This window comes from Necator americanus, chromosome IV (assembly GCF_031761385.1).
Source record: "Necator americanus strain Aroian chromosome IV, whole genome shotgun sequence".
Taxonomy (NCBI): Eukaryota; Metazoa; Nematoda; class Chromadorea; order Rhabditida; family Ancylostomatidae; genus Necator; species Necator americanus.
Genome location: NC_087374.1, coordinates 30,954,790 through 30,975,880, shown reverse-complemented (window position 1 = coordinate 30,975,880; position 21,091 = coordinate 30,954,790). Strand labels below are relative to the sequence as shown.

Here is a 21,091-nt window from a genome sequence, read left to right as displayed (position 1 = left end):
TTCAAGGATAGTTGGTGAGCGCTTCCGCTTGAGGTTCCCACACACGTTCGCCCAGGGTCCCTGACGGACTCCTCCGTTCTGGGTTGAGCGGGTCACCGTAACCCTGGTATCCGTTTATTTGCTGCAACAGTTCTGCGTTTGGAAAAAGGATCTCACGTAAGGATTTATCACATTCTGCAGGAGGAGAATGACCTGCCAACCCATCACACATTATGCTGTGAAGGGCCAACATTGCTGTGTAAAACTTCGACGGAATTCTAGTGAGCTCTCCATCAACCTTGTTTTTTGTTTTATGGCACACCTGTAGGTGTTTTAAAATAAATAAATAAATAAATTTTAACCTAGTTGTTAAAACAATGCTATACTACTTTACCTATCTCGTCTTTAATGATAAGTGTTTAATGTAATAATTGAAAATAGAACGGAAAGAAATAGATTAGAATAGAATAAAATATTTTACCTATCTCGTCTTTATGCTCTGGACAATGTACTTTCAAATGCACAAATTCTAGTCGAGAGTAGAATTCCGAAAAAAAATACAGGCTGAAAGAGGATTGAAAGAGGCAAAATAGAGTATATTTTAGAGAACAAAAAACCTTTTTTGTCCGAATTGTAGAAAAGAAAGAAGTATGGAGTACCGTAATGTATACATATGAGATAGTTCCAATATACGCCCCAAATACCATGGAAAACCGGGGGAACGTGTTCTCTGTCTTTTCGTTCTCATCACCTCATTTCTCCGATTTTCTCAGCAGTTCTCACAGCGGGATGAAATGTGTCGCGTCGCGTCGCGATAGCTGCACCCGTTCACCGGCACACACACACACACACAATATCTCTCGTTGTATCCAAAAACAATGTCATCAACGTTCACGAACAACGGGCTGGTTGATCGTATGCGGCGGGGACGGAGCGGCGGGGTACACGCTCATTATGAATCCGCGACCACAAATGTGACTCTACCCATCCTGTACACCCGGAACAGCCGGAAATTCTCGAAAATTTCCGGTTTAAAAATCCGAAAATTCTTGTTTTCTTCTTTGGCAAATGTGATTTTTTTGAAATTTATTGATGGCATGACGTCTCGAAATTTCGTCTTTCTTAAAACTCCCGTCCGATCTGACCGGTTGATCCGGAATTTATGACGGCCGTGGAGAAAAATATTTCTATTTTTATAAACAAATTTTCATAAAACTTATTGTCATCCTTCAATAACGGAGATATTGGAAGTAAATCTTGTTTTTCGCCATCGAAAACTCTATTCCCCTGTTCTCTGCTCTTTTGAATCCATCTTATGCATGTGTATATTTTTCAACCAACATCAGAACAAAAATTTCCTTTCTTTCGCTTTTTCCTCATTCAAGACTTCGGCGCCTTAAGAAAGAAAGCGCAAAGCGCATTTTTTGCTGCTTCATACTTCTTCTATTTTATTGTCCGTTACTATTTTTGGACATTTATTCTGTTTGAGGGCAGCGTTACCTTCTCCTTTTTTCTTTTCACATTATTTTAATCTCAGATCCTCTTAACATTTTTCCATGTCCCCTCATCGATTTTTATTTCGTAAAACCAACAAATTCATTAAAAATGCTCAACTTTGTGCTAGAAACTATGTATATTCACCTTCTCAAAGCCTTCCCTTAAAAAAATGCTTTTTGAAGCTGAGCTTCACGAAGTTAAAGACGTTCACATCTCACAAATAGATAAAGTTAGGAGCATGGTGTAAAATAGCATGAAGCACGGTGAAGGTGCGTAAGTGGCTGCACCCGAAGCGGCCTGAAAATGCGGTTTAAATTTAGGTGGGACCACCGCGAACTGCAGCAAGGAACGGTTCTAGTATGGATCCTCACTCGATCCTAACCGCTGCGCTCCATCGTACCGTAACGAGCGCAACAGCTCACGTTACTGCATCTTACTTCATGTCGTTTTGACTCAACTAGAGGAGGAACGTGATCACCCTTATGTTCGTGGACTAAATCCTACCTCTATCTATTCGTGTATAGTTTCCAACATCGTCAATTTTCGTGATACTCTGCTTCCTCTCACCCATCCGGCTATTCTTCTTTTGTTCGGATTCTCCCAGCAGTGGAGGATTGCGAAGAACAACTGAAGACGGTGAATTTTAAATGAAAAACTATATTTCGTGCACTGATCATTTTAACGCGAATGTTTTCACATGAGGTTTTTCAGTATTTCATGAGAAAATAATAACAGTTGATTTTTTAACAAATCATGTGAAATGAGGGTTAAAACTATGAAATTATTCTGTAATTGCATATATATTATTATGTAAAAATGTATTTACAGCCTGCCTAAAATTGATAAACATGAGTGAATGACTGACAATTAATGATGACTATAAGTGAACTGATGATCTTTAAAATTGTAATTGATTGATAAAATGACAGATACTCGATCAGTGATCGCGGAAGAATATAGTCTTTGTCCAAAATATATCTGAGAACGGTTCATTTTTTGGAAAGATGCATTCGAATAAGAAAAACTGATCCATTTGGATTTTTTCTTTAAAAGAAATACCTTTCTGTGCACATTCTAAGTTTCAAGTCCTCTTAACTCTATTGATCCATTATGCACTCGTTACGTATTTGGGAAGATCGATACTACAAAATGATTTTTAATATGACTTTCTTAGTTTAGCATTCAAGAGTGTTCGTAGCTCTTCAAAGTGACGATTAACCTCAGTTTTTGTAGTAAGTTCCTTCTCAACTCGTTTTTCGTTTGTTCAATGATCTTAAAGTCAGGTTTTTTTTTTCGAATAAGATACACCTCTTTTCTCAATTTAGCGAAAATATTGCCAAAAGAATTGTTTCCGCCAGGAAGGTGCAGGAAGTGCAAATATACCGGAAGAGAGAGCGAAAGTGGAAGAGAATTAAAATGCGTCACAGATAACGTTTTCGTTGACGATCGTAATGCAACAAGTCAATTAAGGTAGGAGGTCTTCTTTAAAAAAAAAACTCTTAAAATGTGACAGATAAATCTACCTATATAGCAGTTCTTCCAGAACTAAAGTTTTTTTAAAATCCTAGAACAGGAGGCGAATCATTTCCTCATTGAAATGTAGTCGAAAATGCATTTAAAAACATTTAAAAATTTAATTTTAAAAAAATAAAAATAAATAAATAATAAAAATAAAACAAAAAATGGACAGCAGATGAAGGGAGCAGGGGATGTTGGGATCTCTCCACGAAAAAACATTTTCGAGGATATAGTTCATGAATATCAGTGCGCTCACGCCAAATTTCGTCTAAATATCCTGAGAACGGAAAAGCGCCTCATCACATCGGATCCTCCCACAGGGCACCTAACAACGTACCATGTCTACGTGCGCAGGCAGAAGCGCCGCGTCTCTTTGCGTGGGGCCGCGCAGCGTCAGCAGTCCATTGATGGTCCGCTCAGTCGCGGACGCGGCGCGTGTGCCTACTCTCGCAGACGTAGCGAGTTATCAGGTGTCTCGTAGAGAGATTCGGTGCAAAAAAAGTTTCCCACGGCGTTTTTTGAATAATAAGGGAGAACTAAGCGAGATGCGAGATCACGTTCCTACTTCTAAACTAATCCCTAACTCTGTCCTTTCTTGGAAAGATCCTAACGTCGTCAATTTTGTGGAATTTTCCCTTAACCAGTGATTCCTCAGTGGTTCAGAGAAAAAGGACAAAAGATAAGGTGTCTAGTTTTTTGGTTTAAAAATTGTAGTTGCCCTCTAAGATTTTAACGGTGCACTCTCAAAACGCTTGGGAAAATAGTGTTGAATTCCGCTCGTATTCCACCTAATCAACGTACGGACTAAATTATGGAGCGAGTGCTGGTATCAGTGACAAAAACATTTTTTTACGACCACAACTTTCTGTGCTCATCGTCAGGAATAAAAAGATGGCATATCAATCCAGTTGGGATGTGCCAACGCGTTTTAGTGGAACTCGTAATCGTTGAAGTTCGTGGACGCGTGTCTGGCCAATACGGTGAGTTCTTAGGGCTAACCGATGCAACAAGTCAGTGTTTTTATCCTCCCAGACAGGTATTCGAACCTTAGATGAAAGATTTAATTGGCAGTAGGGCTGTTCGATTTTGAGTTGATTGATCGATCGTACAAACACAGCTCAAAGGCATCACCCCACGGATCTGAGGTGGTGCAGATTTCAGGTGGAGCACTCTTATAATGGATAGTAGATTATGGAGAGAGGAGTGATTCCTTCCATTTCTTCCTAACTGCCGTAAAAAAACCGCCCGCGAGATGCGGCGCACGCACAAGGCTGGCGCGCTCCAGTCGAACTCGTTGTGGAAAATAGCGCGCCGGAACGCTCGAAGCCGTATCTCCCGGGCCGTTTTTTGCGGCAATTAGGAAGAAATGGACGGAATCACCCTTTTCTCCATAACCTACGATCCCGTATACGAATACTCCACCTGAAATCCGAACCACCTCAGATTCGTGGAGTGGCGCCTTTAACGACTGAGCTACACCTGCATCACGGATACGTATAATTTATTAAGGTCTAAGCAATGGGCGAATATCAACTATTGGTTCATCTGTCTACAGCTGAAGAAACGCTACATCCAGAAGATGTTCCCGGCACAGAAAATCCTATAAGCTGTACCCATTCAAAGGAACTATGTACTAAGATTACCTTGCTGAGCCTATGGAACTTTGCATGGCAATTTTTGGCAAAAGAAAATCCTCTCAAGAAAATAATAGTACGAATACACGTTAAGTGCTAGAAATGAAACATTGTGCAACAGATAGAGGAAGTAATTATGCACTTATAACAATTAAACACCTCTATTATCAAATTAACATCCTATTACATTATATTTTATTCTATTAAATTCGCCCTAGCTCTATTATTTGGGCGAATGTAGCGCAGTTGGTAAGAGGTTCTGCTGTCTGCGCGATCGATCGGAGGTTCAAAACCGAACTAGTGCTCCCCTCTCTCAAAACTCTTAAACTTAAACTCTCTCAAAATAAAGGAAGTATGTAAATAAATGACAAAAAACCGAAGATCTGTTCAAATTTGCTTTTGAAAAGTACTGAAACAGATAAATGAACATGAAATAGTGTGATATGAATTGATAGCTTCCTTCTACCTGGTTACTGCTTGGAATTCAGAGTCCTTGGTTGATTCCTAGGCGTTAACTTCTATTGAACATTTGCAAATTCCCTGAACAGTTACGACGGTCACGAGAAGAAAGTGATGTGACTTTAAAAGACTAAAGTAAAAGATAATGTGGTCACACTAGTTCAACGGTGGTTCCGTAGTGTAGCGGTCAACACCCTGGACTTTGAATCCAGTAACGTGAGTTCGAATCTCGCCGGAACCTAACATTTTGTGCAAATGTGGGGCAGTCGGTAAGTGTTTCCACTGCGAGTACAATCGATAGGAGGTTCGATTCCGCTTCAACGCCAACCAAGCCTTTCATCCATTCGGAGTCGATAAGTTGGTACCAGACTTGTCTGAGAGTATAAAAGCGCTGACTTGACACATCGGCTAACCACCGCAAGTCATTGTATAGGCGAGTTACATGTTCGTAAACCTCAAACGATTCTGAATTGAGGTGAACGTGGGGGCGCATCCCAAGCGGATTGATTAACGCCAAGAAGTTTATCCTTTTCATCCTTTTACTAGCAAATTAAACCACTAAAATTGACTTGGGCAAGGCATCCAGAACCTGATTATCGCGAGTAAGAATTCATCAGAGCATTTCTTTACATTTCTAAACAAAAATCAGGAATAAATTCTGTTTTGAAGGTGAAACAATGTTTCATCTTCTCCTTTTTGGCTCCACATTAGCATAAATAAACATAAACCAAAACGGAATAAACATCGAATAAGTAAGTAAATAAGTGACTTATTTCATACAGTAATCTGTTGATATTTTCTGCTTTTCCTTCTCCGTTTCTTTTTAAAAAAAATTCTTTCTTTCTTTTTTCTTGCGATTGTGGCATGACTTAACAGATTACTGTATGAAAAATTACTTATTTTAGAATTACTGTAGAACTACTGTTTTCGAATATGTTGTTATCAAATATCAAATAATATTTCCAATTTTCACCTCACACCTAATTTTTCATCCCTCTACACTTGTGGAGTGACGAGAACACTTTTGAATACGCATGTGTTGCTGTACTGTGGATTACTGTATTCGCTGAGAAAGTTTTGCTGAGAAAAGGTAGAAGAGAAATTCCAGAATGATGTCATAAGTAACTACTTTTGAACTTGTTTAACTCAAAAAAAATGAGGAGCAATTTAAGTGAAGGTATAAACTAGTAATGACTTTGCGAAACGACTATTTTTTGAGTGATTAGTGAAGAAACTTAAGTGGTCGATTACGAAATAGTTTTGTTTAGGTATTTCCATGGCAATTGTGGTAATCACAGCAACTCATAGACGTACTTAGGGACTGGAATCTGCTAAAGATATCACTATGCAGTAGATTAACCGAAAAACTAAACTTCAACTAGATTTCAACTACACTTGCAGCCCATGACTGAGACCCATGTGGGACCCTTGAGCGGCACCAATTGCTTTTGAAGAAAAAAAATGCATCTGAAATGCTTCGATTTTTCAAATCATTGTGTACTCTTTCTTTTTGATTCAGCAATATCTCAAATTTTCTCTTTTTTCCTTAAATTTTTCAATTTCACTCTTTCTTTAGAAACAGCTTCCAAAGCGAATGTTTCAGCTAGTCTCTTTTATTACAGCGAAAATGCGAAACATTCCTAGGTTTGTTGAGAATGTTTCGGATTTTTGCTGTAACACTTGAAAAGTACATCGTAAACACTGTTCAGCACTGAGGAGAAAGAAATGTCGAAAAATCCTTCGAACGAATTTCTTTTAAAGAGAAATAATCCTTTTCACGTCCCTCTTCTGTTTATCCTTCATTCTAATCTCCGTGGTTGCGTTTCTGTCGCCTACTGTTCATTCGTTTTTAAAAGTCGATCATATCGTGTTAGAGATTTTCTTGCTCATACAAATATTGAAACAAAAAAATCGATGACTCTTTCATGAAAATATTATTGAAGCGTTGAATACTAGTGGAAAAAATCGAGCAGTTACAATTATCGTCAAAAATATGAAAGCAGAAATGTGAGAAAAAATAACGGAGACGATGGAAAAACGTTTCAGAAAAAGAGTTCACTTGGCGCGTTAGAGCGTTGAATACTAGTGGAAATTCTAGAAAACTTTTTCTCATTCGAAATAGCCATGTGAACTCTTTTTCTGAAACATATTTCCATCGTCTCCGTTATTTTTTCTCACATTTCTGCTTTCATATTTTTGACGATAATTGTAACTGCTCGATTTTTTTTCGAATGGATGTGGAATTGGGTTCTGAGTCGTTTGATTCAAAACAACGGCTTTTATTCCAGAAAATGGTTCAACGAATTGCGCGGACGCATAATGTGCCGCGCATTTACACACTCGTTCATGAATCGTGAGTTTTCTCATTTTACTTTCAAATATTTTTTTATTTGCTATTTTTGTTTTCGTCGTTTATATAAAATCAAAAATCACAATTACAGGGAAAAACTATTGGAAATTTTGATTTTTAGAGAAAAAAAGGCACTAGTGATAGCTTCATGTCTTTTCTGGAAAAGAATATTTAACTCTGTACTTTCTTACTCGAACGTGTGACTTTCCATCCACTTATTAAAGAATAAAAAAAATAAAATAGAAACTTGTTTTTTTTTTTCGAAAATATTTATTTCATCACAAAGCTCTGAGGATTTATTGAAAATTTCTTAGAGAAACCAGGGTTGCCAAAAAAGAACAAAAAAAAAACAAAAAACGAGTAGAACTTCGTAAAATACCGTGAGATTTGGTTTTTTTCCGCAAGAAAAAAGGCAAAATTAAAAACCCAATATAAACTTCGAAAATTTCCTTTGTACTATCGAAAGTATTTACGGACCATAAGGATAAAACATTTATTTTCTCAAATTGCTATTTACACAAGACAGAAGAGAAAACATGACAATGAACGGTAAGAATGAACAATTAGTGGACATTTTCGGAGATTTCGTTGACCTCACTCCTTAACATTATTTATTGTAAAACATATAGAGGGTGAAAATCTAACGAAGTAATAAAAATATAATAAATGAAAAAATTAAAAATTATAGAATTAAAAAAATGAAATAAAACTTTTCTTTTCGTTTCAGCCCCTATCCCAGTCATGAGCTCTCAGATCACGTGTACGATGAACTGAAGAAAGTCCTGATATTGGCTGGAGCATTCTTTTTTATTACTATCGTTTGTATTATGTCAAAATTGCAGGTGAGGAATATATTTGAGTTTTAAATTTTTATTTGAGCTGCTTTATCATAAAATTCCATACAATCGCCAGTACTTTTTTTACACTTTGAGTTCACTTCATATGATAAATTTAGAACGTTCCTTCTTCCTAAATGCAACACTTTCCATCATTTCCAAGCCAAGTACATCTTTTCCTCTTTCACCCCATCAGTTCCCCAGGGGAATAAGGACAATCTGCGTTGTTTCGGAAGTTAGCCAAAAGATTTTTACTTACAATTTTGGCATCGTTAGCTTGTGATTTTATCTCGTTGCCCTTATGTTGACTCGAACAAACAACAGATTTCAATGCCTCAATTAGGAAAGTAGTCCGAGAACGGAAGTATAGCTTGCAGAGACGATGGCAGCTGTCGGCCGTCAGACTTACACAAGCGCAAGCCTAAATTATTTATTTTTATTATATACTAAGACGGCCAGCGTAAAAAAAACAATCTAGACCAGGGAACAACTGTAAATATTATGCAAATATTTATAATTTTACCACAAAGTATTATGTTTTATAAATTTTTCCTCTTTTTTCCTTTATCATTTTTTTCCTTCGCTCTTCTTCCAGTAGTTCCAAGGCTGTCAAGCTTCTAGAAAATGAGGGAATGTCATGAAAATTCGTAGCGCTTTGATGTGTGATTAAAAATATATAGTGTTTACACTTTCCTTGGTCTAGATTGCTTTTTTCAATTTACGCTACTTTCCATGTAATAAAAATAAAAATTTTAAGCTGTGCATAATAACGAGCTCCTATTTTCCACATTCATTAATTCCTTTTGTAGACTCCCCTTCTTTTTGACAAAATCCATTTCTTGAACGATCATGCGACAAGCATGCTTTTCTTTCTTCTTCTTTTCATTTGTCTTTTATTTCATTTTCCCTCTTTTTTCCTTTTCTTCTCACTTTCTTTCACCCATCTTTCAAGGTTGCTCCAAGGTTCCTAAAAAATAGGAGAATTTACCGAAAACTCATAAACTCGGTTCAAAGTGTAATTATAAATATATAGTTTAACTATGTTTACACTTTCCTTGGTCAAGATTCCTTTTTTCTTCACCTTACACTGCTTATAATAACTGCTGTAATAACTAAAAATAATAATTTTAAGCTGTTTATATTAACGAGCTCCGAATTTCCACATTCATCAATTCCTTTCGTTTTATTCCCCTTTTTTTTGACGAAATCCATTTCTTGAACGATCTTGCAACAAGCAAGCATTTCTTTCCTCTTTCTTTCATTTCCCTTTATTTCACGCCAGATCTTCAAAAATATTTTTCTGATCTACATGAAAAGTAGATCACATCACTAAAATTCTACTCAATCCTCGATTAAAACAAGTATTTCCTAAGGTAATTGTGGATAGCGCTTGTTTTTTTTGTCCTAACTCTTACCCTATCTCTCTGTCTGCCTTTCTTTCTTTGAAAACTTGAATCGCCTGTGTCGGTGCGTGCTGCAAAGTGAAAGATTTCAATTCTTTTTTTAGTTCCATTTCCTCTTGCTCTTTACTTTTTTGTCCACATTTTAACTTCATTAAAATTTCATTCTTAATTTCTTAACTTAACATTATAACATTGTAGAGTTTTTTGACACTAAAAAAGAAGAAAAGTTGATTCTTTTATTGATTTCTACTGCTAATTACAGCCGTTAATTACTATTTACGTTCTCTGAATTTTGTTTGGTGGCCCTAATGATTATTTGAATCTGTGGATTCTCCTCCCAATTCGTTTTTCCACTCTTCGCAGCGATTTCAGCTCTATTTTTGGTTTTTTCCTGGAAATATATGTTTTTGACCTGTAATCGAAGTCAGAAGACCTCTTTTTTAGAGCTCCGAGGAACGATAATAGCGATGTAACTTTAGAGAGCCAGTTCAACGTAGGCTTTGTTTGTTCCCACGTATTTTCATCAACAAGTTACCCTTTTTTGTTGACACACCCACCGCAAATACATATCACCATCATCACTCCCAATTTTCTGTCGAATCTCCTTTTTTAACGCCATATTTAAAGTTTTATCGTTGATAATTTGTATTTTTCTTAGTAGAATGAGCCATTAAAGAGATTTTTACATATGCCAGATGTCCGAAACGAACAAACGCATGAGATTTCAGCGGGTTCAGCAAAAGCAATCCAAAGTCAAGCAAAAGTAATAAAAGTAATTTTTTTTCGAGATTCTTTTAGAGGCTTCTAGGTAAATAAAACGTGAAATTTATAAGGTAAACAAAATAAGTGGAAAGTATAATATGAAAATAAGACGTTTTTTGAAATATAAAATTATTGCAGTCGTAAAAAATATTCAAACACTAGAAATTTCTGGTATTCTCCTATTTCTATAATTTCTCCTATCTACATATGTCCCATAAGCTCCTCTTATAGCCCTAGCTTTTCTGGATTTCTCCAGTGGGGTGTGTAGGAAATTTTTGCTGGTATTCATTCGACACATATAAAAACAAGTTCTCGTCACGATTTAGAAAATTAATGGAAATAAAATAGAAATATAGTAACAAAAACAATACTAGATGTATAAATATATAAAAAGTAATGTGAAATATGATAATAAATAGAATAAAAATTTAAAAAATGAATCGGACGTTTTTCTCAGCTCTAAAACGTTTATTGTAGAAGCTAACAGAAATTATTTTTCACATAACATCAAATATTTACATTATTCATTCCCCTATGAACACTTGAAAGTTACTCAATCGCGGAGGAACGCAGCAATGTGTAGCAGAAGAGGAGGAAAAGACTATTTTCTACCGAAATCCATAAAATCTTGCTGCGCTCTCCATCCGTTACGTGCTCATTCGTCAGCAACAGAAGCTAAAACCGCTGGAATTCTCTTCGCGAATGCCGAACGTCGTTTTGCTGTCTCGTTAACGTTTACATGTAAATAAAAAAGAATTAAAGTGTCGAATTTCTATTTCTAATGGTTTCACATGATCGATCGAAGTCATTCCTTTGAATGTCATTCATTTCTTCGACTCGACCCACTCAATTAACGTTCCATTTCCCGCGACGCGTTTCCAGAGCGTGGGTCCTGGCGTTACACGCATAATTTACTCCGAAAAATAGAGCAGCTATACAACTTCCCGCTCGTTAGGATGCAGAATAGAAGAAGTGGGCGGTAGGAAGTCTGGATTTCCTTACTTCCGTTGTCCTTTCCTGCCCCATCCGAATGTTTTCCTAAAAACACTCAACATCAAGTCGTTTTCTAATTGGAAAATCTGAGGCTTAACTTGTGTTTTTTTTTTGCTTTTATATTGATTTCAAATGCCTCGACCTCCAAATCTCCTCGCACTAAATCTTCCAGAACTAAAATTGAACCTAAATAAAACTGAGAAGGAGCAATTCTATCGAGTTTGCTCGGAATAAGGTTTCCCGCCGGGACAGACATTTCGGGAGAAAAAAAAAGCAGTTGAGGAGGACATTACGTTTGCTCTGTTTTCGTTTATAGTTTATTGAGCAGAAATAAAAAGGGAAATCAAACGAATATGCACCCGAGTAAATGAATGAACGTATCACTCAATATGTTATTGATTGAACTCCTAAACAAATAAATCGATGGCTAAATAAATAAATTAAATTAAATAATTTAGCACTGAATGCAAAAAAATGATGCGCCGCTTTATGAATGCATTTTGCTTAAAACGCGATAAGACAGCGGTGGTTTCATTATGCTTGATCCGCTGTCAACCGATGTCATCGTTCTGATCTGAGTGCTTACTAATATTTTTCCGTCATTTTATTTTGCTCATTTTTTTTCTTCTTAATAACTCCTTCTTTGAAATTCTTTATTTCAATCTCAATTATTTATTTCTATTTCAATTAGTTCGTAGACAGTTAGTAGCCGTTCCTGGGTTAGCCGTCTCCACATATAATGAGATTCAAAGATGTACCGGGTGGTGCCTGAACTGAACTGAGGGAGAAACGACCATGAGGGCTATCTCGGCACCTTCTGTCACAAACCAGGTTACCGAAAAATTCGCTGAGATTTTTATTCGGGTTTATCATTTATTATTTGTTTACACATATTCGTTATTTATATCTGTTTGTTTTTATCCTAGTCCTTTTCTTCTATTATTCATTTTTTCCCTTTAATTCCTTTTTTTGGTATTATTTTTCAAAAAAGAATACTAAAATAAAGAAAAAGAGGTCTAGACATTGAAAAGCGGTTAGAAAAAACTATTTTTGCGAAAGAATTTCAAAAACTAAACATGAGTAATCGGAAATTATGTGCATTACAGCTTGCGAGATTATTTTTCTTCGGAGAATGATAACCGATTCCACCACATGCGATTATCTCAGTTAATCTCGTATTATACAGCAGCTTGCCCCGCCCCCAAATACGTGTTTGCTTTTCAGAGCCGTCGATGATGTGATCCTCCGTACATACTTCTCTTTTCGGTCAATTCTCAACTAAGCAGACTTCCCTGTTATTTTTTTGCGCTGCTCAGAAACCAAACATTTCTGTTGACAACGGTTTTACTGCTTCATTGTCACTCAACGCATTAATCCGATCGCGAAACGTTTTTCTTAAGTTTTGCTTCTCAAAATGAGTGACAGTGCGCATATATTTTGGAGTTTCAGTGTCTCTATTTTCTCGCCTTAATATTTTTGAAAAGAAGTTCTTACTTACTCTCCTGTGTACAGTAGGAACAGCTGCCACCTTGTAATTATTCGAATTCGTTCAAGTCATGAGCTATTTATTTGAGTGACAGTGCACAGATATTCTGGAATTTCAATGCCCCTGCCTACTTGGGAAAAAATTCCTCCTAAATTCCTAAAAAAAATTCATAGAAACAGCTGCTACTACATAGTAATTATTCAAATTCGTTCAACTCATTTGCTACTTGTGTACATGAGGTTCTTACTATTTGACTCTTTTCACGTCAGGTGTACACGAGACTAACAAGAACTTTCCGGACTAATCTTTCAGCGAAATCACCTCCTACGGACCTTCATAGATAGGGAGATCGGATTGGGAAGGAGGGGCGAGGCGAAGGGAATTACGGCCAGCGCGCGCGATCGCACCAGCACAGCTCCTCCAGCTCTCTCCTGTACGGCTTCCAAAGGAACGGATGAGAGCTGTGTTGAGCTGAGCTGAGCACCGAAACATCCGGGATGCAATTTACGTTCAGTTTTTCCATTGTTCTTGTTCTTTTCGCAGTTCATTTCCCTCAACTTCTCCTTCTCGTTGCGTACGGTTTAGGCTTAGCAGGTCCTGCTGTGCCGCGCCGCCATCACTTGCGCAGCGGTCACTAGCGACCAATCACAGCAGGGAATCCCTGGCTTCTGTCGCGCATCCGATTGGTCCAACCCACATGCAGCCACTTGATGGTGCTATTATTCAATTTTTTATTATTGTTCACCTCCACCACTTAGTTGGCTTTCTTTGAGGACCTCAAAATTTCGAAATCCTTGAATTTGAATTTTGAAATGAATTTTGAAATCTCAATATGAAATTAATATAAACCTAATGTAAGCTTACTTTCTAATAAAAAAGAGCCCTTTATATCATTTATGGAGAATTATGGAAGTTCAGAATTATGGAAAATTGCATATGGAGAAAGAATGAGATTGCTTTCTTCCACCTGTCTTTGTACTTTGTGGATTTGATGCAGACTTCCCATGCGAATAATGCGAAACCGTTATTGTCGCCATAAATGCGACCGTTATGTGGAATAACGAGCTAGGAAGGTATTAGAATCGACCCAGCTGAAGCACAGAAAGCAAACAGAATGGTTTTTTTTCTCGGAAAATATTAAATTTTCCCGTCAGAACCATACCAAATCACAAATCATCTCTTTTAAATGCTTTTGTGAGTGTTCGCTTCTTTATCTTCTGATTCCTTTGATTGGGCGTACACTAATTCCACAGAAGAGCTTTTCTCGTTTTTCTCAGATGAACAGCGAGGAATGTTCCCCAATACTCAACCATATCTTCTATTCGAGTTACCATTTGCAACTTTTTACCTTTTCTTTTTTCCCCTAAAGTAACAGTAACATTTTAAGAGGTGACAAATCCATCGGCGATTCCGCCGGTTTAGGTTCCCTCTACCTCGATATCGAGGAGGGAAATCAGGAGAGAAGATGGTGTAGATCTTTTCTGAGCTTCATCCGCCCATCAATCAATAGAATTCTTATCGGTGTTTCGATCAGGACGATAGTGAAGAAAACCAAAAAAAAAGACTCCTTTCTAATTTTTGTTTTTGGATTTGAAATAGTGATAAAAAATGATGTAAAATGATGTAAAAAATCTAATCTAGTAATCCTTAATTGTTTTAACCTAAGAAGAATCCACAGAAAAAAAGGAAAAAAGAAGCCCACATACTGAAAGAGCCACGGGAAAAAAACTCATTTTTATTTTTTATGTTTCAATTTTTTCCGAGATAAAGAGAGGAGGATAAGATAAAAGATAGATAAATAGGGTAGGTGATGTGATCGATGAATTGTGGTGATTTGAAGTGGATCTATAAAAATTTTAATTGAATTAATTCGACAGTTAATTATGTTTTCCCACTCATAAATTACCTTTAACTGCATTTTTGTTTTGTTTTCTCTCATTGGTCATGCAGAGAAAATTTTTCTCCGGTGTGTTTTCCACTTTAGCATGAGTTCATACATCTAAAAGCTTAATTTCAAGACCATTGCTCCATTAGAAAAGATTACCTACCCATTAGCAGGTGTGAAAGACATAAGAATGTGATTTTGCCATTTAAAAGTGGCCAGATGACTATTTCCTGGAAAATCGGACACTAATTCTAGGATTAGGATGAATATCATATAGATTACTCATTTATTTTACGTTCCTTAGTTACCACTTGTGTCCCGTGTCCCACGGGGCACAAGTGATAACCAAGTGACAGCACGCTGACAATGTTCAGCTCGTATCTATGTATAGGTATATTCACATGCATATTTTATGAAGCTGGTTAGAAACAATGTAGATATTTTCACAATTGAGACTTTAAACGTTAGGTAAAATCTAAAATCTCTTACCTTTCCTTTGTAGTGCTTTCGATACAAATTATAATAATTAAAAATTAATAGAGATAGTTTCCTTCTGTAGATACTCGTTTTTTTCTTTTTAATTCGAAGTTATCCTATTTTATCCCATTTATTTTTTTATTTAAATTTAATCTTAGACAATTCTTAGATTCTATCTTAGATTCCATCTTAGATATCCCTACATTCATCTTGTAGATATCCCCTTTTTCCTTTTAATTCAAATTGATCCTATTTTATTTTAATTATCTTATTCATTTAAATTTAATCTTTGTCTGATTAAGAATGACCTAAGATTTCTAGGGATCCTTTTTTTTATCAACTGTATTCGGATTAAAATTTTGCGTCTCCACCCCGTTTTCCTGTCTAATCCTTCCTCTGACGTATTTTTAAGCACGTTCACCTAATCTCCGAAAATGAAAATCGATGACATGAGAGGGTAGCCGCTTGACAGTCGAACAGTTTCCTGTTTACCATTTCCTTTTAGTTTTTATCTATGTATTTTTATCAATTCAATCCAATTTGATTTATTTCTGACCAGGTCCACAAATGTGTACGGTATATTCATACGGTAAATCTGCATTTTAACGTTTCTGCAGCGTCATTTTAATTTAATTTCTCGGGATTTTCCCCTTTTTCCCCCAAATTCTTCCGATGACAACTTCTTTATATCCAGCTACTAATCCATTTTTTTCCTGAGTTCCCTTTCTTCAAGAAAGCTGACTTCTGTATCCGGCACGAACTAATTACATCCGAAGTTTATGCGTGCATGCACATGGACTTTCATACTTCTACATTCTTTTCTTTTCTTATCCTATTTTCTTGCACAGTCTCATATTTCTTTATATTAATATTTTAATCCATATTTCAATATTTATTTTAATATAATATTTATCCTAGCCTGATTCTCACGTCTTTGAAAATATTTTCAATTTCCCGGAACTTCAATCAAAATTTGTGTTGGGCCAGTCCGCCCCGTAAGGAGAACGTACTTTTTAACTTCAAACCCAATATGTGTGAGGATCTCTTTCATTTGAAGAAAATGAAGAAAAGGGATGGTGTCGAGGACGGTTTTCTCTTTAATTTTCGATCCCGAAATTTATGCGCGAATGCTTCCTCCAAATTTCTCATCTATCATTTTTGATGCCTTCCACGAATACCTCAATACCTATGGCTGTATTTTTCGATGGGATTTTTCAATGGATTCAGCGCATTTATTCTTAAAATTGTAGTCCTCAATTTTTTTTCGCCGATTTCACGGCGCACTTCAAATATGATGGGCACGCCTTTACTTGCATGTGCATTAACAATTTATCGCTACATCCGTTCGCCGTCGTTCATTTTCCCGTTCACCGTGACAGTGATTTGAGTGCTTCTGTAATTTTTCTACTGGCAAAAAAAAAAATCCCTAATAGCAATCACTCTATTTCCATTTGAAAAAATTCTCTGGTGATTCTTTCTTGAACATTTCGTTATGAAATTGATGTTCTTTTAGGTGGGTACTGAAGACGTGCTCCGTTGGTCGCCAGTGGTTTGGTTATTAGGTGTTTGTGTAGCCGGTGCATTTATGAATCTCGTATTCTACTGTCAGAAGAAGTACAGAGAAAGAAAACGACGTCAGCGAGATCGTCAGGTACTAAACATCACAGACCATCACCTTTTTTTCAATACCTATTTTCTAGTGGTTCATCATTTTTCCCTCAAAAGTCCATTAACGTCAAAAACTGGTTTAATTTATTTATTTACTTATTCACTAACACGTGTGGTGCACAAAAAGGAAAAAAATAAACACATCATGTTCGAGTCAGAAAAGAAAAAAAAACAAGGAAAATTTTCAAAAAAAAAAAACGCGGCACCCGATTTATTGCCAGTGAAATCTGACGCAGTACTTTTCATGGCGGATAACACGTCAAAGATTAATTGCTTATTCATTTGGTGCCCTTGCCATTTCACTTTCTGAATGCATTAAATCTTCAAAAATTATCATCAACACCAAAAAAAACTTCCATATGACGTAATCAATAGCTTCGACTTCAGTGGCAACACGCCGTTCATGCTAAAGGTATCACCCCACGAATCTGAGGTGCTACGGATTTCAGGTGGAGTATTCGTATGCGGAATGGTAGATTATGGAGAGGGATGTGATTCCGTTCATTTCTTTCTAATTGCCCGGAAGATGCAGAGCCGCACAGGGCTGGCGCGCTCCAATCGAACTCCTTGTATAAAACAGTGCGCCGAAACGCTCGAAGCCGTATCTTCCGGGCCGTTTTCTGCGGCAATTAGGAAGAAATGAACGTAATCAACTTTCTCCCCATAATCTACGACCCGTACCCGAATACTCCACTGGAAATCTGTACCACTACAGATTCGTGGGGTGATGCCTTTAAAAAAAACCTTGTTGATAGTGATTCTTAAAAATTCTGTACTTAAGACTCACGAGATTTTCGTTTTTGATTCAACTGCGGACAAGGTTGGCTCTGCAAGAATCGATTTCGACTCGATCCGTGGAAGCCAAGCTGTGCAAACTGTTGCTTCTGGTGAATACATGGGCAGTACAGTCCATGAAAGTTCGGATAGTTCTTTTACAAATGCAGTGCCGAAAGAAATGCCGCTATGTGCATTAAAAGTGTCATTAAAAGCATCATCGGAATAATTATTTTATCCGATCTGGAAGTAAAAAATGAATATTTTGTATAAACATTTCAATGTGTAAACATTTTGCATCACCAAATTTCTCATTCACCATTTGAACTTAAATTATTGGGTGGTATTTTCGATGACAACAAATTGTATTTCAGTTCAAGAAAGAAAAAAGAATTCTTTCCCAGAAATACAAACAATGGGGAAATTCAACTTTAAACTAAAAATTTTACAACAATAGCATTTATTTCAGCAAGATCTATTGTACTCGTTGGCGATTCCACGCTCCTATCCATGCCTTGCACCACCGCCTCATCACGATTGTTGTCGAGCTCCACAGTTCTCAATCTCGGATCGAGGCTTACCTTCATATGAGGACGCTATCACACACAAATTAGAGGTTTGGAATTATTCTCTTCATATTCTGATCTTTTTTTTATCACCAAACCTCAAAACCGCTCATCATTATGTTGAGTGCTTCCCGAATTTTCTATGTCCTATCAAATTTTCTATTCATATTCATGATTCAAATGCTGTTGATGTTTTTTATTTGTGCATAGGTTAGAGAACATTTTGAAGCATTCAGAATCATAAATGACTAATCTACAACACCGCTACTAACTTGTGTCCCAAAATCCGTCGCAAACCGCCGGAATTTTTGGAAGTGGGCAAAATTAAATTTTGAAAATACCATTCGAAAGTAAATGAGCTGCTGATTTCAAATATACTTCGAAAATTTACTTTTGACAAATGTGTGGCCTGAAAACGGGCAAAGTTTCCTTAAGCCCCTCCGCAATCCTGCCATTGCGATATCCCGCGGATACATCTCCATGGAAGGAAGGGGTTTTCATCGGATTTCCGCTTATTTCTCGAAATTGAACAAAATTTTTATTACATCCGTAATCAGGAGGCTATTTAGAGCATTTTGGTACCCCACGTCATATGTTGGTTCGAAATTTCCATTCTCTTCAGAAATTGACGAAAGTGCTCCATCGAAGCTTAATAAAAAACCATACTTTCCAAGCTGTGAAAAATCTCCTCGGAAATTTTTCAGTGAACAACTTGTACTCAACAATAGTTTATATTGTAAGTTTCTAGGTTTGAAAACGTCTAGTTTTTCCAGCGTCCAACTTACAACATTACTCTATTTCGTTATTTGGTCCAATTTTTGAGCAGCTGTCAACGGCTTGGAGTGAACGCTTCTGTCTCGCGATTAGGTACCTGCTTAGAACTCTTCTTCCTTTGCGAGAAGTGAATTAGGTGCTAACATTGGATGACAGCTGGTCATGGTTTTAGAGTGACCAAATTGGAGAAAATTTCGTCTGTTTTCACAAACCGGAAATTTTTGCAGCCTCTATGAATTTTTTCAGTACCTCAAATAGCCAGTTCTTCTCACAAAAAGACGCTCTTTCGAATAATGAATTCACTTTTATTTACAAACTTCAAAATTTCAACACTGACTCCGCCCTCCTATATAGCAGGCGATATTCTATAGCTGGAATGGTTGTCGCGGCCCAGGCATGGTCAGGCATCTCACAGCTTCGATAGGTGACTCCTGTGGTGATTCAGCGTCACAGAGAGACAATACTGTTTGAACATAAGTGAACAGTGACGAGAATTCCAAAGGGTTCTTATTTGTAAAAACAGCAGCGGTAATTTGAATCGACTAGGAAGGAAAGGATTGCGGAGGTGTGAAAGTAATTAACGGGGCTTAAAGAAACTTTGCCCGTTTTCGGGCCACACATTTGTCAAAAGTAAATTTTCAAAGTATATTTGAAATCAGCAGCTCACTTACTTTCGAATGGTATTTTCAAAATTTAATTTTGCCCACTTCCAAGAATTCCGACGGTTTGCGACGGATTTTGGGACACAAGTTAGTAGCGGTGTTGTATTATACTTACAAAGTGTTTCGGATAAAAAAAAAATAAAGGAAAAAGAAAGGATGGTGGAATAAAGGGTTAAAAAAAATAAAGGAGAATAAATAGAGGATAAAAGAGGAGATAAAGGATAGAAAACTTCTGATCGAATTTTGGTATCAGGTTGAGCAATAAATAACTTCCGCCCAGCTACATGGTACATATTGGGGTTACAAGGTTGCAAGGTTGCATACAACGGGTTACCAAAATAAGGGATTTTTTAATCACTCTGCAGGCAGTACTTTGGTAATTCGTTAGAGGGCATTCTAAGGTTGTGCCACGTTAGGTTCAAAGGCATCACCTCACGAATCTGGAGTAGTGCGAGTTTCAAGTGGGTTATGTCCATACGGGGTCATACATTATACAGGATGATTCTAACCATTTCTTCCTAATTGTCGCAAAAAACCGCCCGGAAGATGCAGCTTCGAGCATTCCGGGGCGCTATTTCCCACAACGAGTTCGATTGGAGCGCGCCAGCCTTGTGCACGCGCCGCATCTTCCGAGCTGTTTTTTAAGGCAACTAGACAGAAATGGGTGGAAATGAAATGAAATGAAACAGAAATCACCCTCCTCCCCATAATCTACGACCCCGTATAGGCATAACCCACCTGAAACTCTCGCCACCCCAGATTCGTGGGGTGATGCCTTTGAATTTTTTTTGGTTCACCCTAAAAATGGAGAATCAAAAAACTCACTTACGTAATGTGATGCTCTTGGTATTTAAAGAAGGTAATAGTGTTGTGGCTACAGCTCAAAAAGTATACAATGTGTATAGGGGAGGAGTAACAACCGACCGGATGGTTAGAAATTGGTTCCTCAAACTCCGTCCTGGAAGTGTAGCCTTGAAAAACGAACCAAGGAAGTAGGAAGAGGGAGAAGAAGAGAACCTCAATTCCTTACAAAAAAAATGTATGAAAAACAAAACGGAAGTCGTTCATAACTCAACCTAAAAATTTAAAGCGTCGTGAGTGAGTTCATAGCATTTCACCGCATCCATTTATTCAGGACAATTCACTACCTCCAAACTATTCGGATGCGGTCTCAATGATGAATGCAACCACCCAAGCATCCGGACAGACACAAACCAGCAGAACCACACAAACGACAAACAATGATCGTGAATGATCTACACCGCTCTTCTCTTCATTCACCCCCAGACACATTCCGACCGCAGCCGTCACTTAAAAAAGAGGATATCAAATTGAAATCCTATATAGCTTTTTTTTTCTTCGATGAAT

The 21,091-nt window shown here is 37.1% G+C and overlaps 2 protein-coding genes across 3 annotated transcripts; both read left to right on the top strand.

Annotated features, from left to right (window-relative positions):
* Positions 1-1,729: 1,729 nt before the first annotated feature.
* Positions 1,730-8,211, top strand: RB195_003309 (uncharacterized protein; the record flags this gene model as incomplete). Its single annotated transcript, XM_064200910.1, has 5 exons — positions 1,730-1,749; positions 2,701-2,708; positions 2,802-2,946; positions 7,376-7,440; positions 8,165-8,211. The coding sequence occupies 5 exons, from the start codon at positions 1,730-1,732 to the stop codon at positions 8,209-8,211; spliced, it is 285 nt and encodes a 94-aa protein (XP_064056791.1).
* RB195_003308 (uncharacterized protein) lies at positions 7,379-20,978 on the top strand (the record flags this gene model as incomplete). 2 transcript variants are annotated; one of them, XM_064200908.1, is made up of 5 exons in its annotated part: positions 7,379-7,440; positions 8,165-8,279; positions 16,793-16,930; positions 18,191-18,337; positions 20,859-20,978. In XM_064200908.1, the coding sequence occupies 5 exons, from the start codon at positions 7,379-7,381 to the stop codon at positions 20,976-20,978; spliced, it is 582 nt and encodes a 193-aa protein (XP_064056789.1). The 2 variants fall into 2 exon arrangements, with proteins under 2 accessions (XP_064056789.1, XP_064056790.1); XM_064200909.1 differs by lacking the exon at positions 7,379-7,440 and having other exon boundaries at positions 8,265-8,279.
* Positions 20,979-21,091: the final 113 nt, after the last annotated feature.